Raw genomic sequence first — 17687 nt, forward strand, 5'->3', positions numbered from 1 at the left:
GCCCCGCAGTAAACAAAAAATCCTTCTGGGTGCTATGCTTGTCGTCGAAGGGAGCGGTATAATATGATGATTAAATGACACAAACAATACCGTTTCAGCCCGGTAGTGACTGGTTTGGCTCTCAGTTCAGAGGTCCTTTGCTCAATTCCATCTACTGGCCTCGCTGTAGGAAGTCTGCATCCTGCAATAACCACACTGCAAACTTCACAATATAGAGAGTATTAAAAAATCAATAGATGCATCTCTATTACAACGGTTCAGTACAAAAGCCCAAAAAGTCAAACCGTTGGCGTAACCAGACCGTTTTTTTTGGGTTCTCAAGCACCTCAGCAATTCAACCTAAGCACATAAAATGTATACTCTCATTGCCTTAATAAAGGACAGGGTAGGCTTTAATAGGATGAAAAATGCGATATGAAAAGTAAAAAAAGTAAAACAATGTGAACAACCCAGCGTCAGAAATACTCCACCGCCTTGAAATGGTTGAGTCTGTTTTATTCCCAGGACCACTTTCACCCCCTTCCTTGCTCCTCTTTAACTTTGTTAGTGTCAGTTTTGGCATAGCAGAGGAGTCTCCAATATATTACGGTGAGAGTATGTTATATCATTTTGGGTGAAATGAAGAAAGGAAAATTGACCAGCCAGACATTCTGGGTCCTCAGGATCCCCAAAGCTCTGAACCTAAAATTGCCACTGAGTCAAACCAAAAATGCAGCAATGTACAAGAAATACAAATACTGTATAACAATGTTATCTTGGGAACTAAAATACCGTCCATTGCATATTATTTGTAATGAATTCAGTAATGCAAATAATGTTTCAATTAACTCTCATTGCTATAGTGACAACGGATTTCAGGTTTTTGTTCAGGAACACTAAAATGTTTACATATTAAATGGAGCTCCTTGCTCACTGCTGGCTTAGCTTTTTATCATGTCTTTATGTAAAAAGTGTAGTGTTGCCATAGAAGCACGCCACTTGGTGTTACAAATTACACCTGGCATTGTCCCTACCTTCCTTTGCTTCCTGTTTGCCGCCGTCATTTTTAGCTTCTTTTAGAGGAGGGTGCATAGATTTGGCACACTCTTCCGCCTGGCAAGCTGGTGAAGCAGCAGGCCAGAGGACAGGAGCTAAATGTTTGCCTGTCAGTTACAAATTCATTTATCAACCTACAGTAGCCAAGGGTGCTGGGAGAGAGACAAAAAGGCTGTGCTATAAAACAAGAGTGGCCAAAGACGCTGGAAAAGAGATAAGGGTTGTACTATCTATATAGAGAAGCGGCATTTTAAGGAAATTGGGGGAGGAGCAATACATCAATCCCAGGGGAAAAGTATCAATCCCATATAGGGACTTGCGTAGTATCGATATCGATATTTGGATCAATCTGCCCACCCCTATTCCGTGTGCCCTGCAACTTGCTGGCAACCAGTCCAGGGTGTCCCCTGCCCAATGTTTAAAGACATCTGGGTGGGTCCCCCGCACCCCTAAGGAGGACAGGCAACTGGATAATGAATGAATGAATGCATTTTTTTGCCAATCAGCAATCGGTTAACAACACGGTCCTGCTGACCGGAAAAAAAAGATCCTTTCAAAGGGCAACAAAGAGTACCGTGTTTTTCGCATCATATGGCGCACTGGTCTGTAAGGTTAATGGAATTAAAACTACAGTCAGAGATAAGGATTCAAGTCATGTTTATTTGTATAGCCCTTAATCACAAAGAGTCTCAAAGGGCTGCACAGATCACAGATTATTGCAAACTTCCTCCTGGCACTCCGGTTTCCTCCCACATTCCAAAAACATGCTTGTCAAGTTAATTGGCCGGTCCAAATTGTCCCTAGGTGTGAATGAGCGAATGAGTTGTCTGTCCCTGTGTGCCCTGCGATTGGCTGGCAACCAGTTCAGGGTGTCCCCTGCCCACTGCCCGAAGATAGCTGGGATGGGTTCCAGCAGCCCCGCGACCCTACTGAGGATAAGTAGTGCAGATGATGGATGGATGGACAGACACCATCTCCTGATCTAAAACCTACATGAGGGCAAGGAAAAGCTCAAGAACCCCACATGAGGAAAATGAAGAAACCTTGAGAAGGGACCGCACATGAGGTAATGATGCATAAAAAAGAAATATATTCAAATAAAAATCATTTGTTGTAACAATATGACATGTGGTTCCACGAATCCCAAAAATTATAAATCCATTCAAAAATGTTTAGTTTGCTGTGCTCACGTCAAAGTATTCCCTTCAGCAAAGCAGTTATTGAATGAGGTCCCGATTAAATACACTTCTTTCTGTTTTCTGTTTATTAGGACAATGGCCTCAACCATTACCCTTATAAGGTCGCCGTGAAACTAAAAACAAAGTACAAAAAAGTCCCCTTAGCTTGCAAACTGTAACGATACATTCTAAGCTAAGACATGCTAACAACAATTCAAACAAGAATATGCATTGTTAAACAAAACCATAACAACGTTTCATTGATGTATTCAAAATGTGTTTAATACTTACGGATAATTATTACTGTGGAAAGTTGACGTCTGAGCTGCCGTGGAAGTTCTACGCTTCTCTTTAATTAGAAATTAATTAACATGTTAACCACAAGAGTGCACTACTCTATTTGTTTCTCGAAGGCAGAACAATAACTTTATGCAGTTTTATTAAATTGTAACTAAGCATTTTCAATTTTACCCAACATATTTTTCCCATATATATGGCACACTGGATTTTAAAGTGCACTTTCAAATTTCTGGCCAATTTGGGGTTTTTAGGTCCGCACCTCTAAGTCCGAGACCATGGTACTCAGCCGGAAAAAGGTGGCATGCTCCTTCTAGGTTGGGGATGAGATCTTGCCCCAAGTGCAGGAGTTCAAGCATCTTGCGGTCTTGTTCACGAGTAAGAGTAGGATGGAACAGTAGATCGACAGACGGGTCAGTGCAGTGTCTGCCGTCATGCAGACCCTGACCGGTCCGTCGTGGTGAAGAGAGAGCTGAGCCGAAAGGCAACGCTCTTGATTTACCGGTCGATCTACGTTCCTACCCTCAGGTCATGAACTGTGGGTTATGACCGAAAGACCACAATCCCGGATACAAGTGGCTGAAACAAGTTTCCTCCGCAGGGTGTCTGGGTTCTCCCTTAGAGATAAGATAAGAAGCTCAGTCATCCGGGAGGGACTCTATGTAAAGCCACTGCTCCTTCACATTGAGAGGAGCCAGTTGAGGTGGCTCGGGCCTCTGATTAGGATGCCTCCTGGACCCCTCCTTCGGGAGGTGTTCCAGGCATGTCCCACCGGCAAGACGCCCCGGGTTTGACCCGGGACACGCTGGAGAGAGTATGTCTCTAGGCTGGCCTGGGAACGCCTCGTGATCCCGTCGGATGAGCTGGAAGAAGTGGCTGGGGATAGGGAAGTCTGGGCTTCCCTGTGAAGGCTGCTGCCCGCGCAACCCGACCCCAGATAAGCGGAAGATAATGGATGGATGAAAGGTCCGCCTTACAGTCTGGAACATTTGGTAAACTTTGGGTTTCCTCTAAAAGTAGCTTGCTCGTGAGGTGAATATGATTTTCTTGGGATCTTTTCTGAATGAACCTTTGCATGCAAAAAGAGTTGCATATATTTATGGTGATTGTGTTGCAAACCGTTTATTTTTTTAAGTTGTAGACTTTGAAATTTGCAATGATAGTTACATGTTCAGTGTCTTTACGTTAATAAGGAGCATTTAAAGTCTTCATCTGAGCTTTTGGGGACAAAGAAGTATCGCAAATAACATCCCTGCACATGAAAATGTGGTGTCGATAAATGCAGGGTGAGAATGGCAGATGGGTAGAAACAGAGCGATACAGAATGAAGGAACAGCAGATTTGTAGTGACAGGCTGTTTCAATGTTTTCTCTCAAACCACCCCACCCCCTTTGACTAAAATCGGCAACAAACTAACATCAGAATCCAGTTTATACCAGTTGGAAAAAATGCTAGACTTTAAAAGACGTGTCCGCAACTTCAAAATATTTTACTTGATGCCATCTTCTGGCTGAAATCTTAATTTGCAGCCTCTTTCAAGCTGCTTGTATGGCGTGTGCACGTACGTGTCACTCTTAGACGCGCTTGAATAAACTCTTCTTTCTTCATGTTTTTGGGGTTTGGGTAGGCATTTGGACAATTTTCTAAACAATCACTTCTATACTACCACCATTTTCATTCTGGAATAAAAATGCTTTGAACCGGCCAATTAACCTGACATGAATGCTTTTAAAATGTGGGAGGAAACCGGAATGCCCGGAGGAAACCCACACAAGCACGGGGTGAACATGCAAACTCTACATAGTAAGGTGTGATCTCATGACCTCAGAACTGTTCCGCGGACGCGCTAACCACTCAGCCGCCATGCTGCCAACAACTAATCAAATGAATCATGAATTATTTTGTATTCACAAATAGTTTGTATGTCTTTTTGATTAGAAATCCTCAAAATTTCAGCTTCTTGGCTTAAATCAGGAGACTCAAACTAAATTGAGTTGGGGCTGCTGGAGTTAGGGTCTGGGTGAGGTTAGGTCAAATCATGTTTTTTCACAAGAATAGCTCTGATTAAAAAAAAGCCTTGTTCTCAAATAGCCTTTGTCAAAAATGCCGCACAAAATAGAGTAAAAATAGAAAACATAATGAACTAATATGAAACTAAACCAATCAATCAGTATAGATAAATCAGTCATATCCAGGGGCTGCAGTCACCTTATGGGACCATGTGAATACTTTGACCTCTAGATGTGCTGTAATATGTAGCCCTAGTTATGATTTGATACTTATAATACACTTTTCCAAATACACCAACTTCAATGTGACATTTAACCTGATGTTTTCCATTAATTACAAATACTAAGAAAAAAAATCCAAATAATATTGTGAATGTGAGCAGCTGTAATATGAATGAATGTTCAAATACTGACGCCTCCATACCAACATGTGTGTTTTGGAGAGGCCCACGTTTACCCTGTTGTCGTAATGGCGGTAGTAGTTGAAGTACTGACACTAGTAATAGATGAGTAAATATGATATAATCTATGAGCAGCATAGTGGGTCAGATGTGTGTCGTTCTGGTGGAACTGGGTCAGTAGCTCACATGTGGGCCAGTTCCTTGTAGACTAAAACTGAAAAGCTGTGTTGACCTTAATGTTTATGGAAATTTAAATCTTCACTAAGGCTGAACAAAAGCAGTTCCCTGCATATCAAAGCCAAAGGTTTTTTTTCCCAAATTTGTGTTTTAAGGGAATATACTGATGGTTATAGATTGATTAAAAATACCTTGGAGTTGCATCCATTTGTTGAAAAGTCTCATCTCACCTCTGTGAACCCAAATGGACTGTGTGGTACCCAGTTGTCCTATTTTTGTTGTTTTGGATTGCACTTGTAAAACCACAGCTTTGCTGGAATGGCAATATATCAAACTCTGACTTGGCCACTCCAGAACCTTAATTTTGTTTTTTGAGCCATTAAGAGGTGGACTTGCTGGTAAGTTTCGGATTGATGTCCTGATGTATGATCCAAGAGCGCTTTACTTTGAGGACACGGACTGATGGCCGTTATCCTTCAGGATCTTCTGGTAAACACCAAAATTCATTATTCCCTCAATCACACCAAACTTTCCTTGCCCTAAGGCAGCCAAGCGGGGTTCAGACCATCACAATGAATCCACCATGCTTTCCTGTTGGCATCAAGTTCTTTTTGTCAAATGCTGTGTCATTTTTATGCCAGATGTAACGGGCTCCACACCTTTCAAAACGTTCAATTTTAACTCATCAGTCCAAAGATTGTTCCTCCAAAAGTCTTGAGGATAATCAAGTTGACAACTGTGAGGCAATTCTTTGTGTTAGTTTGTGATGGCAGTGGTTTTTGCCTCAGAACTCTACCATGGATGCCATTTCTGCCCAGTGTCTTTCTTCTAGTGGAGTCATGAACACTGACCTCAACTGAGGCCAGAGAGGCCTGCAGTTCTTTGGATTTTTGAGGTACTTACCCTTTGTTGTACCATTTCTGCATCCACCTGTAACACAATGCCTTAGCATTTTCCACAAAATCATCAACACTTAGACCTCCGTGTTGTGTGGCTGGATCTTGCCAATGCACACAGGTCCGTCCCGCACGAGCTGATCAGCTTCGCCTTGGGCTTCTTCCACACGCCAGACTGAATTAGAGGCATGGTGGCCAAGTATTTGACTTGCGGATGTGCCGTGCTCAGCAAGACTTCACTACAGGATGGCAGCAGCTTGAAGTGGGGATGGCAATGGGATGTTTGATCTCTCCCATACTGTTCATCGCGGCCTTCGAAATCATCCTCATTGGGGCTAGGGAGATGGTTGGCGGAGTGAAACTGCCATCTGGCCAAAGGCTACCACCGTTGCGAGGCTTCATAGATGATGTCATCACCATTCTCCGGACAGCAGTATGCACATCAAGACTGCTGTAGAGGATTGATGAGCTTGTAGGCTGGGCAAGAATGAAGATCAAGCCATCTAAGTCCCGAAGCCTGTCCCTAAGAAAAGGTATCAGGGACACAAATACCATCTTCACTGCAGGGGGAGAGCAGATCCCGCTACTATTAAAGCAACCCATCCATAGCCTGGAGCGCTCCTACACAGCAGACCTCTCAGACAAGCAGGCGGCAGAGGCTGTGAAGAAACAGCTTGCGGATGGCCTAGCCAGGATCAATCAGAGCCAGCTCCCAGGCAAATACAAAGTATGGTGTTACCAGCACATACTATACCATCAGGTGATGTGGCCATTGAAGGTGAGTGAGGTCCCTTCCTCACTGGCAAGCAAGCTGGACGGGCTGGCAAACTCTTATATTAGTAAGTGGCTGGGGCTGCCCAAGATGCCTCTCAGACGTGGGCCTCTTTGGTTGGAACATACTCCAACTGCCGCTGCATTCCATCGGCCTAGGATACAAAAAGGAGAAGGCCCGAATGGTTATGGATTTGAGAGAGTCTTCCGATCATCTAGTTAGATCAGTGGGCACCAAAGTTCAAACAGGAAGGAGGTGGAAGGCAGAAGAAGAGGTTGACCAGGCAACCGGCAGGTTAAAACATCGCAAAGTCTTCGGCACGGTCCAAGTAGGGCAAGCAGGTCTTTGTTGGAGCGACGTGCCCCTCTTCTGGTCAAAGGCTTCCAGGCGGGAGAAGAAAGAGATGGTGGTGACGGAAGTGATAAGGTCAGAGCAGGAACGCCATACCATCAAAGCTGTTTCACAGAGCAGACTGGGCATCTGGACAACATTGGAAGGGGTCATGGACAGGCCTTTGTCGTGGCACGACCTGTGGAAGATCCCTCAAGCCAGGCTCAGCTTTCTGATCCGGGCAACCGACAACACACTAGCATGCCCCCAAAATCTACATCTGTGGTTGGCACTGATGTGATCTGCCCCCTCTGTAGTAACATCAATGTGAGCCTTCAGCATATCTTCTCAAGCTGCAAGATGGCACTTTCCCAAGGCCGCTACAGGTGGCGGCAGGGAGAGTCGAACTTTGCAGACAGGAAGCAAACAGTCGGCCAGCTTCTCCATCAATGTGCCTCAGTTTGCAAGGGCTGGCAACGATGTTCGCAAAAACACCAATGCCCCTCGCCCGTTACACTCTGGAAGGCTCCCCTCGCCCGCCAGTGAATGGAGAATGAAAGTTGACCTCAAAAGGCAGTTGCAGTTCCCCAGGGAGATCTCCGAAACAACATTGCGGCCAGACATTGTGCTGTGGCTTGTAGCCAGCAAGGCGGTCCTCCTGGTTGAGCTCACTGTCCCTTGGGAGGAGGGAAGAGAGGCAGCATATGAGAGGAAACGGGTGAAGTACGAAGACCTGGCAGCCGAGTGCAGGGAGGCGGGCTGGAAAACTACAGTATGCCCAGTGGAGGTGGGGTGCAGGGGTTTTGTGGGCTCCTCAACCTCCCACCTGCACAGAGACCTTGGAAGCACGGGAGCTGACAACCGGAGAGCAACTAAAGAGCAGTCAGAAGAGGCGGAAAAGAGCAGCTTCTGGCTGTGGCTGCGGCGAAATGACAGGAGCTGGGGGCCTTCAAGCAACAGCGAGGGCATCAGTGGGGTTGGCAGGGAGATTTCCCAGCCATTGCTCCGCCACCGGGAGATGTCCTGGGGATAAAGAAGCGAAACATCAATTGCCCAGCTGATGACCCAGTCAGGCCTGAGTGTTCAGGGCACACGAGCATTCCAAAGGCGCCAGAGGAGGCGCGTCAGGCAGAAATGCCCAGCAGGACTACCATCCTGTATTTCGATTTGTTTGCTTAAACACTTGTAACCTCTTTGACTAATTAACACTAAGGTGCACTATTCCTCCGATGAAGTCAAAGACACATACTGTCTTTAAAAGGTCTCAGAAAATTATTGGAATATACTGATTAACGATGTATAGATGCCGTGCAAAAACCAAGTACTATATCCTAACATTTTGCATATTTAAGAATTTCAGATTACCTTTAAAAGAATACATTGTCTCACAAAAGTAAACAAATCCAATATATGTTACTCGCGTCACACATTTTTTGGCCTGTTTTCATACCTGTCAACCTGTACGTTTTTGCCGTGCAAAGTATGTTTATTATGCATTTTAAGACATGTACGAGGTACAAGAAAATCTGTACGGAAAAACGCAAATTTGTCAATTATGGGTACTATCCGGTATACAACGACTATCACGAAACGGCAAATCAATCAAGTCAAATGAGTTCGCCGCAGTAGCCTCTATCTCGGTATGTTTTTTTTCATTGCAAACGAAGCGAACGTGGTCTTAAAAAAACATCCGACTTCAAGTGGTAGTTGTGTAGTGAAAGGAAGTCTGTCTCTTTATAGAGCACCGGCTTTTCGGCTCAACTCATTAAAGAGCGCCGGCTCTCAAACGGCTCACTTGCTTTGATGCATTATATTACGAATTATGATGTTGTATAAAGAAGTTAAGAAAAAAAGGAAGTATTAAAGGAGAAAATGAAAAAAGACAGATTTGTGGGTATCCCTTTAATCAGTATATTACCAACAATAATTTAACATCATGCAGAAAATTGATAATTTGAATAAGAAAATGTATTATTCTACTTAATTATATTTGCATGTATTTTTTTTCCTTCTACATTGAACGTCCAGGCTACTTCATTTTTTAACTTTTTTTATAATAAACCTCATTCATGTCGAGAAGCTCAGTATCTCACAACAAAATGTTAATTAACAATATATATCAGGGGTGGCGAACATGTGGCTCTAGAGCTCCTCATATTTTCTATGCACTGTGGCACTTTACCTTGTTTCATTTTTAGTTTTTTTTTTTTGTGTTTTGAGGGTGGACACTTTCCTTGTAATCAACACAAGAACAATACTTGTTGTATTGTAGGGAGAGGAGTGTGTGTCTGTCATGGCAGGTCAGAGTGTGGTGTGGCTCTTTGACTCTCACAGTTATAAAATTAGGCTTTTTGTGTCAAACTAGTTCGCCACCCCTGATATATATGATATAACGGAACACATGTACAATATAACATGTTAAACTACCTAAATAGACACGTTTGAAAAAAAAAATATGGTGTAAGATTATTCTGTATGTTGTAAGGGAAAATATGACAGTTTGTAAGGGCATGGAACTGTCGAGGTTGACGGGTATTTGTTTTTGTCCAAACAGAACGATGGACTACAAATTGCGACCGTATATTAGCCGAGCGCTCGGTTGTCACGTGACCAGGCCTAATAAACTCGCCTGCGCGCAGGTCTCAGCCAATCGGCGAGCCGTGCCGCTCTCGCTCCCGGCGGTGGATTAGCCTCCATCGACTAGCGCAGACTGCAGCTCTGCATCACCGCCCGTCAAGTCACTCTCACGTTTCTCCAGCGAGATCCGGACACCGATGTTTACGGCGGCTCACTACCCGAGCGTGGAGCCCGCGCCCGTGCCCGCCCCCGCCATGCACGGAAACTGTTGGTGGCTCGCTCGGCACGGCGCAGCGCCCGCTCCCCCGGCGGCGGAGAAGCCCAAGAAAAACGCCTTCAGCCTGTCCAGAATCTTGTCCCTGGGTGGAAAAAAGCAGCACGGAGAAGACGCACACAACAACAACAATAACAACACGCCCTTCGCCATTCATTGTCACATTGGCAAGGAAATTAAGCACATTTGTAGCAACTGCAGCCGCGGCAACGACACGAAGGACGGTGAGTGAGCTTTGTGGGCGAATGAGTGAGTGGGTTTGTTTGATTGGGTCTATCCGGTGGGGTGTGTGTACCCAAGGGAGTACCATACAGCGCATTGATACGGGATGGACCCCGTACGGTGGTGTTCGTGTTTAAGTTGTGCGCCATGTGTTCAGGCAACTGCATTTTTCCTATAAAGACGACTAATTGCATGGTATTAGATACAACAAATACGACAACAGCAGTGATTTATTGATTGAAATAGGGAGACTGGTATTGATTCCAAGCCTAGCATTTTGTTTCCTTCCAGGTGGGATCATCTTTCAGCCATCTTGGAATGCAAATATTTTTAATTGACATTTTTGTCATTGTTTGGTGTTGTTGACCTAATAAGCCTTTCTAAATCGCATTCCTTTGAACCAGTGGCATTTCATTCTCTTTTGGAATAAGTGGAATCAATCATGATTGTATTTTTTTATGAACCTATACCTGTCAACCTCTACGTTTTTTGCCGTACAAAGTACGTTTATTTTGCATTTTAGACGTGTACGATGTACAAGAAAATCTGTACGGAAAAAGGCAAATTTCTCAATTATGGGTACCATCCGGTATACACAGACTATCACGAAACGGCAAATCAATCAAATCAAACGAGTACGCCGCGGTAACCTCCATCTCTGTATCGTTTTATTTTCGTTGCAAACAAAGCGAGCGGTTTGATGTAGTGAAAGGAAGTCCGTCTCTTTTTTTAGACGACCGGCTTTTTCAGCTCAACTCATTTAAGAGAGCCGGCTCTCAAACGGCTCTCTTGCTTTGATCTATTACATTACGAATCATTATTGTTGTATAAAGAAGTTAATAAAATAGGAAGTATAAAGGGAGAAAATGAAAAAAGACAGGTTTGTGGTTATCCCTTTAATCAGTATATTACCAACAATAATTTAATGCAGAAAATGAATTATTCTACTTAATTATATTTGTATGTATTTTTTCCTTCAGTGAACATCCAAGCTACTTAATTTTTGAACTTTTTTTATAATAAACCTCATTCATGTCGAGCAACTCAGGATCTCACAACAAAATGTCAATTAACAATATATATGATATAACGAAACATGTACAATGTAACATGTTAAACTACATAAATAAACACGTTTGAAAAATAAATATGGTGTAAGTTTATTTTGTATTTTGTAAGGGAAAATATGACAGTTTGTAAGGGCATGGAGCCGTGGAGGTTGTCAGGTATGTGAACCATAGTTTCAAAAATTTAATTTGAACTTAATTTGTTTTGCAAGATCGTTATTTTTAGCTCAGCATATGGAGAGCAAACTCTGCAACTAAGCTGCAGGTTTTTGTTCACATTTCAGCATCTTAATTTTTTGATGGTGTTTTCTTACAAGTGGAGTTAATCATTTGAGTTGTCCTTAAATTTGAAAGTTAAATATCTTCTCTATTAAGTATGTGTTAGCAATGCACAACTTCCTGGTGGTTGATTTTCATCTGCAATCTTCTGCTTTAGTTGTTTTTAATTTGAGCAAAAACATCCAGGGAGGAAAACATTAGGTAGGAGGAATGGGAAGTGCTGGAGAGTAATGTCAAGCTCATGTTTTTTTTTATATTACTTTCTGTAGCATGTAAATGGTGAAAGTAAGATTAAGCGTTCTTCAAGTACAATCCAAATGCCAACCCGAACCACAAGAAAGATAAAAAAAAGAAAGGTTTATTGGAGCTTGTTAAGACATGCACATACTTGACGCACAACATAAGGAGCGCCAATGATGACACAACCTAGGAGATGGTGGCAGTGAGTGAAAGAGTTCCAAATTTCGTACAATTCCTGAAAAGGGGCACGGTAATATTCCAGCTCTAATTGTCCCATTATTATGTCAGGCAAGTGCTACCAAGCACAAGAAAGAACACAAACTACAAAAACTCAAAGTATCTAAATTAGCACAATTTGTCTTGTTTTTACCCAGCCCTTCACAAGATTTTTGATATTTGGGGGTACTCTTAAAGGTGAGTCTCATGTTAAATAATTTCATGTCTTGATCTACGGATATTTTTTTGAATATGCTTGTGATAGTTCATGTTCTTTGTTCATACTGTAATTCAAATTTTTGCCACTAGGATGCGCTAAATGATACACAATGTCCTTTTAATAGAAAGTCAACCCAAAGAAAGATTGTTATCCTTTTTTGTGTGTGAAATTTAGTCATCACTTGGGCATATGTTTTGGCTCTTGTTTTTCATTCATAATGACATAGAACCCGAGTATCCAATGTGGTCCCTGCGGGCACCAGTGTGCCCCCTAAGGACAGCTTAGGTTCCCACGGACCTGTTCTGAAAATACCTTACTAGTGCTTGCGTTATTGTTATTTTCTAGTGTAAATATATTTTCAGTGGTTGACTGAGTCGATTTAATCCTGCTTCCAAATATTACTCTGGTAATAACACGGTAACAATGTAGTAAATGGTCAAATGGTCTGCATTTATATAGCGCTTTTCAAGTCAATGAAGACCTCCTCAAGCGCTTTACAATAGGCTTCACACTTTTTCCTTCTTTACACACTAACAATAGCAGCGTCAGCCATGCAAGGCAACTACCTGCTAATGACATGATAAGTTGTTATTTTAGAAATGCATATCAAACTGGGTGCCCTTTGCACTAACTAATAACAAAAAGTAGCTCTCTGCTAGAAAATGATTGAAGACCCCTAACATAAAAAATGATTGGACCTATTATTGACATGATATCACATCCCAAAACATTTCATTGAGTCTTAACAATTTTCTTACAAACGATCTAATTCAATCAGAGTATATAATATACAAATTTTGGCCCTCGGTTTAGGATGTGTGCTCTTACAGACGTTAGACAAATATTCACCTATGTCAAAACACAAAGAAAATCATCCATTTTCTTGTCTTCGTCCTGTGATAACCTCACCAAAACCGGTGTAGTGCTTGTATAAAAAAATATTGTTCAGAGCTGATTTATCTACTATTAATTTGGTCTTCTTCAGGTTTCTTTTTACATTTTCTTTCAGCTACACATTTTTGATGATTAACTGCCAAACAAGGAACTAGTGGGTAGTCTTATTATTTGCTCAAATCCTTTCTGTGTATTGATTTGACATTTGTTAAAGGCTGGATTTTCCAAAGCCTGAATGACTTCCTTCTTGTTTCATTCGAAGCATTTTGATGATGGGGTTGTTATTTATCAAGCGCTGGGACAGTGGCCTTTCATTCCCACAGTGCTGGCCGAAAGGCAACAGACCAGTCAAATGGGCTGTAAGCGCCTTTGTACAGCATTAGGCGGTCTTGTTCTGCATATAACTGGCCTATATGTGTATAACTAGCCTCTGAACCAATACGTTTCTGGTAGCTAACACCACTGTGACGTAATTCCGAGACACCAAACTAATTTCACACATTGCTCAAGCTTGCCAGTCATGTCACCACTTTCCATTTTCTATGGGAGAACGTTTCATATGGCCCTGAAGCCCCACTGTTGATGAGAAGTATAATTTTTCGTGGTTGTATACAGTGATCTATTTGCTTGCTCTTTCTTGAAATTTGCTTCTGCAGACTTTTTGCTGGAAGCCATTTGTTATTGAGGACAAACTTGGTATATTAAAAATAGGCTTGTGTAAAAGTCAAGGACTTTGTCGTTAATCAATGGCGTACCACACGACATGTCTGTCAGTCACTAGCGCTGCTAAAATTATTTTAATAATCGTTTATATTTGTATTGAATAATTTTTCTTGATTTAAGCGATTAAGCAGAAAAACAACATATTTTCATTTCAATCCTTAAAATGTAATACATTACAATAATTTAATATAGTATTGGACAATAGTACCTTGGTCCATACTGTTTCTGAAAATAGGCCAAAAATTTGATTTTTTTTTTTGTTCTCAAAGAAACCCTATAATAATATTTCTTATGAATTCAATTGAGTCAAGGCACATATTACATTACAGGGTTAGAGAAGTGCACACGATACAATTACACCATCCTCTGATCCGAAACCGACAAAACTTTAATAGCTTTATGGAACCTTTTACAATGAATTAATTAGAATTTCAACCCAACTAACATGACTAATCTTTCACTTAAACCAAAAACTAACGGTGCAGAAAATAAAATTAGGTTTACCGGAAACTGACATGAAGGTAGATAAAAACCTAAAAACTTTCCCATAAATAAAACAAACAACAAAATATCCATACAACCAACATGACTTAAATAACTTAAAGCAAAAAGTGCGTCGAAATTTCAACGGAGCTTGCATATTGAAAAGTGAGGGCACTTCTGTTTAAGAGCCAGATCGAAGAACTCATTTTATGGTGACTTCTTAACACTCAGCCTTCCACTTTAGCTTTTTTTTCATGCTCTCTCTCAATGCTTTACAAACATGTTTGATTGACAAAGTAATGTTATGATAAGAGCTAATACAACAGTCTTCACCTGAACGTTGTTCCCTAAAACAAGCTAACTACACTTTTTAGGCTATTTCTTCACCACAAACATCTCAGACTCTATCTCAATCTTATCAGCGGTTTTGATTCACAGGCATGTTGGGACTCAGGAATTAGCAGAGCTGTCGTTGTTTATTCCGCCCTAAAGTTATTCAGTTGGATATTTGTTCAACACAGTTTATTGAAAGAAATAAGAAACTGGCAAACATTTATAGTCAAAAAGCTGAGATTCTAATACCTAGTATATTCTAACTATTATCTTAATATCTCTAGCAGGTTAGACTACTGTAACGGCCTTCTGACTGGACTTTCTAAACGAGCTGTAAGACAGCTGCAGAACATCCAGAACGCTGCTGCTTGGGTCCTGACTAGAACCAGGAAGTACGACCATATTAGTCCTGTGCTCAAGTCTCTGCTCTGGCTTCCTGTCGCTCAGTGATTAGACTTTAAAACAGCTCTGCTGGTGTACAAGTCTCTTCATGGTCTAGCACCAAAGTACATCTGTGACATGTTGGTCCCATATGAACCATCTCGGACCCTGAGAACCTCAGGGACAGGCCTTCTGCTGGTGCTCAGAGCCAGGACTAAACAGGGTGAAGCTGCGTTTCAGTTCCATGCAGCTAAACTCTGGAATAGTCTTCCTGATGATGTCAGACAGGCGTCTACTCTGACAATGTTTAAGTCCAGGCTGGAAACAGCTCTGTTCAACTGTGCATACAACTGAAAGGGTTCTATCTGCACTCTTCACTTTTACCTTATTTTAATTCATTGATTTTATTATGTTTTATCTGTGGTTTTAACGAATTTTAAAAACCACATTTTAAATTTTCAATGTCTTTTATTGTGTTTTTAACCTGTCTGCCATTTCTGTAAAGCACTTTGAATTGCCTTGTGTATGAATTGTCCTATACAAATAAACTTGCCTTGCCTCGCCTGATTATTAATCAATGGATGTATGTGTTTTTATGTTTTTTGAGGATTTGTTGTTGCCCCCCCTATATGTGAGCATACTGAATCAACATTCGTGACACCATGATTGCAAGAATTAAATTTGCACTTGTCACCATTGCTAAACGGAGCTAGCTAGCAGCGTGCCGTGTTGCGTAAGCTATAACACAGACCGCGTGTGACAACTAATGTGTTTGCTAGTTTATTTGCTTCAGCTAGGTAGCTATTGAGCAGTTTTAAATGTGACAGCATTGGTGCTCTCCACCACATTGGCCGTTACTAACATTGCTAAGGCGAAAACCGCATTCACAGCGACTGCAATTTACTTTTTTTATTATCTCAGCTGACTTAATGTGCATTCTGAACATGTCGCCAAACCATGTACATTGTACATCATTGACAGGTTCTGGGGTATTTTTTTTTTTATTAATCCGTAGTAAAAGTGAATTTCCCTTCGGGGATGAATAAAGTATCTATCTATCTATCTATCTATCTAATCCCTTCACGGGAAGAAGCCAAGGAGTAGTCACATGGTCGTCTTTGAACCTGTAATGAGTGTTGATCAACTGTTGCTTCAGGCTGCAGTCCAAAAATCACATTTTTTCTATCATAGTATTTTCTGTTACTGCACTATGTACAAAAACATATTTGGAAATGTTTAGTGCAATGTCATTGTTGCTATTGGTTAGGAGACCATGATCCTATTGTAAAACAATTACATCATTGCTTTATTTTTTTCAAAGTATTTGTGTTCTCTGAATACATGTTAAAGAGTTTATGATGAGTAAAGCATCAGTAAACATTTGATCTACTTCAGTCATTCATAAATTTCAAACCAAAATAAACTAAAGCCTAGCACTAGCCAGTAACCACTTTAAAGCATGAGTTGTTTGTTTACTCTTATAATGCTTCCACAACTTTGCTGTGACTAGAGGTATTGTAAAAACACAATTTCTTATGTAAAACCAAAAACATGGCACCCTAAAAAGTGTTGTCTTTTGAAATATTGAATACATTTTAGCAAACCTTTCCCCTGATTATGCGTTGTTTAGCTTGCTAAGACTTTAAGCAAATTTATGTAAAACACTTGCAGCGGATCCTTTTTTTTCACGTTTTGAGTGTGGCTGGCATACTGGTAATCAAAACAATAACCACTGGCTTGAAAATGAGATTTTTTTTTAAAAATTATTTTTCCGATATTTTTTTTAATTAAATAAATTAATTTCTTTGTTTGTCCCAGACGTAGGAAACCATTTTGGATCAAACAGCAACGACAGCAATATTTTGATCTATTTTTCTATAAGAGCCAGACCATATATTTTTGGACAAAATTGAACAAAACCACCAAATCTGGTCTTTAGGCAAGAGATAATTCTTCAGCACATATTATTTCACTGTGTGATGTTCAATGATTTGATATAATCTACAGGACTGTCTCAGAAAATTAGAATATTGTGTTAAAGTTCTTTATTTTCTGTAATGCAATTAAAAAAAAGAAAATTTCATACATTCTGGATTCATTACACATCAACTGAACTATTTCAAGGCTTTTATTATTTTAATATTGCTGAATTTGGCTTACAGCTTAAGAACTCAAAAATCCTATCTCAAAATATTAGAATATCATGAAAAAGTATACAAGTAGGCTATTCAACTAATCACCTGAATCATCTAATTAACTCGAAACACCTTGCGAGGGTTTCCTGAGCCTTAACACTCAGCTTGGTTCAGTAAACTAAATCACAAGTATGGGGAAGACTGCTGATCTGACTGCTGTCCAGAGGACCATCATTTATACCCTCCATCAGGAGGGTAAGACACAAAAAGAAATTTCTCAAAGAGCAGGCTGCTCACAGAGTGCAGTTTCAAAGCATATCCACAAAAAGTCTGTTGGAAGGGAAAAATGTGGCCGGAAACGCTGCACAACCTAGAGAGATGACCGCAGCCTTAACAAAATTGTGAAGAAGAACCGCTTCCAGAATTTGGGGGAGCTTCAAAGACAGTGGGCTGAAGCTGGAGTCCAGGTATCAAAAGCCACAGTTCACAGACGTGTCCGGGAAATGGGCTACAATAGCCGTATTCCCATGGTCAAGCCACTTCTGAAC

General features: G+C 41.1%; 1 protein-coding gene across 3 annotated transcripts in view; it reads left to right on the plus strand.

The window, feature by feature from the left end:
- LOC148374606 (phosphatase and actin regulator 1) overlaps positions 1-17687 on the plus strand; it is a 77090-nt gene that overhangs the window by 15750 nt on the left and 43653 nt on the right. Inside the window, exon 1 of one of the 3 annotated variants that reach the window (XM_088338599.1) lies at positions 9732-10170. The exons of the other annotated variants lie outside the window; for them this stretch is intronic. Coding sequence (XP_088194725.1) covers positions 9870-10170 — 301 coding nt within the window. The 5' untranslated portion in view covers positions 9732-9869. Of the gene's footprint in view, positions 1-9731; positions 10171-17687 lie in introns of those variants that run through there. 3 annotated transcript variants of the gene reach the window in all.

Source organism: Urocampus carinirostris, chromosome 1 (genome assembly GCF_059441175.1).
Source record: "Urocampus carinirostris isolate Australia breed hairy pipefish chromosome 1, RoL_Ucar_1.0, whole genome shotgun sequence".
NCBI classification, from domain to species: domain Eukaryota; kingdom Metazoa; phylum Chordata; class Actinopteri; order Syngnathiformes; family Syngnathidae; genus Urocampus; species Urocampus carinirostris.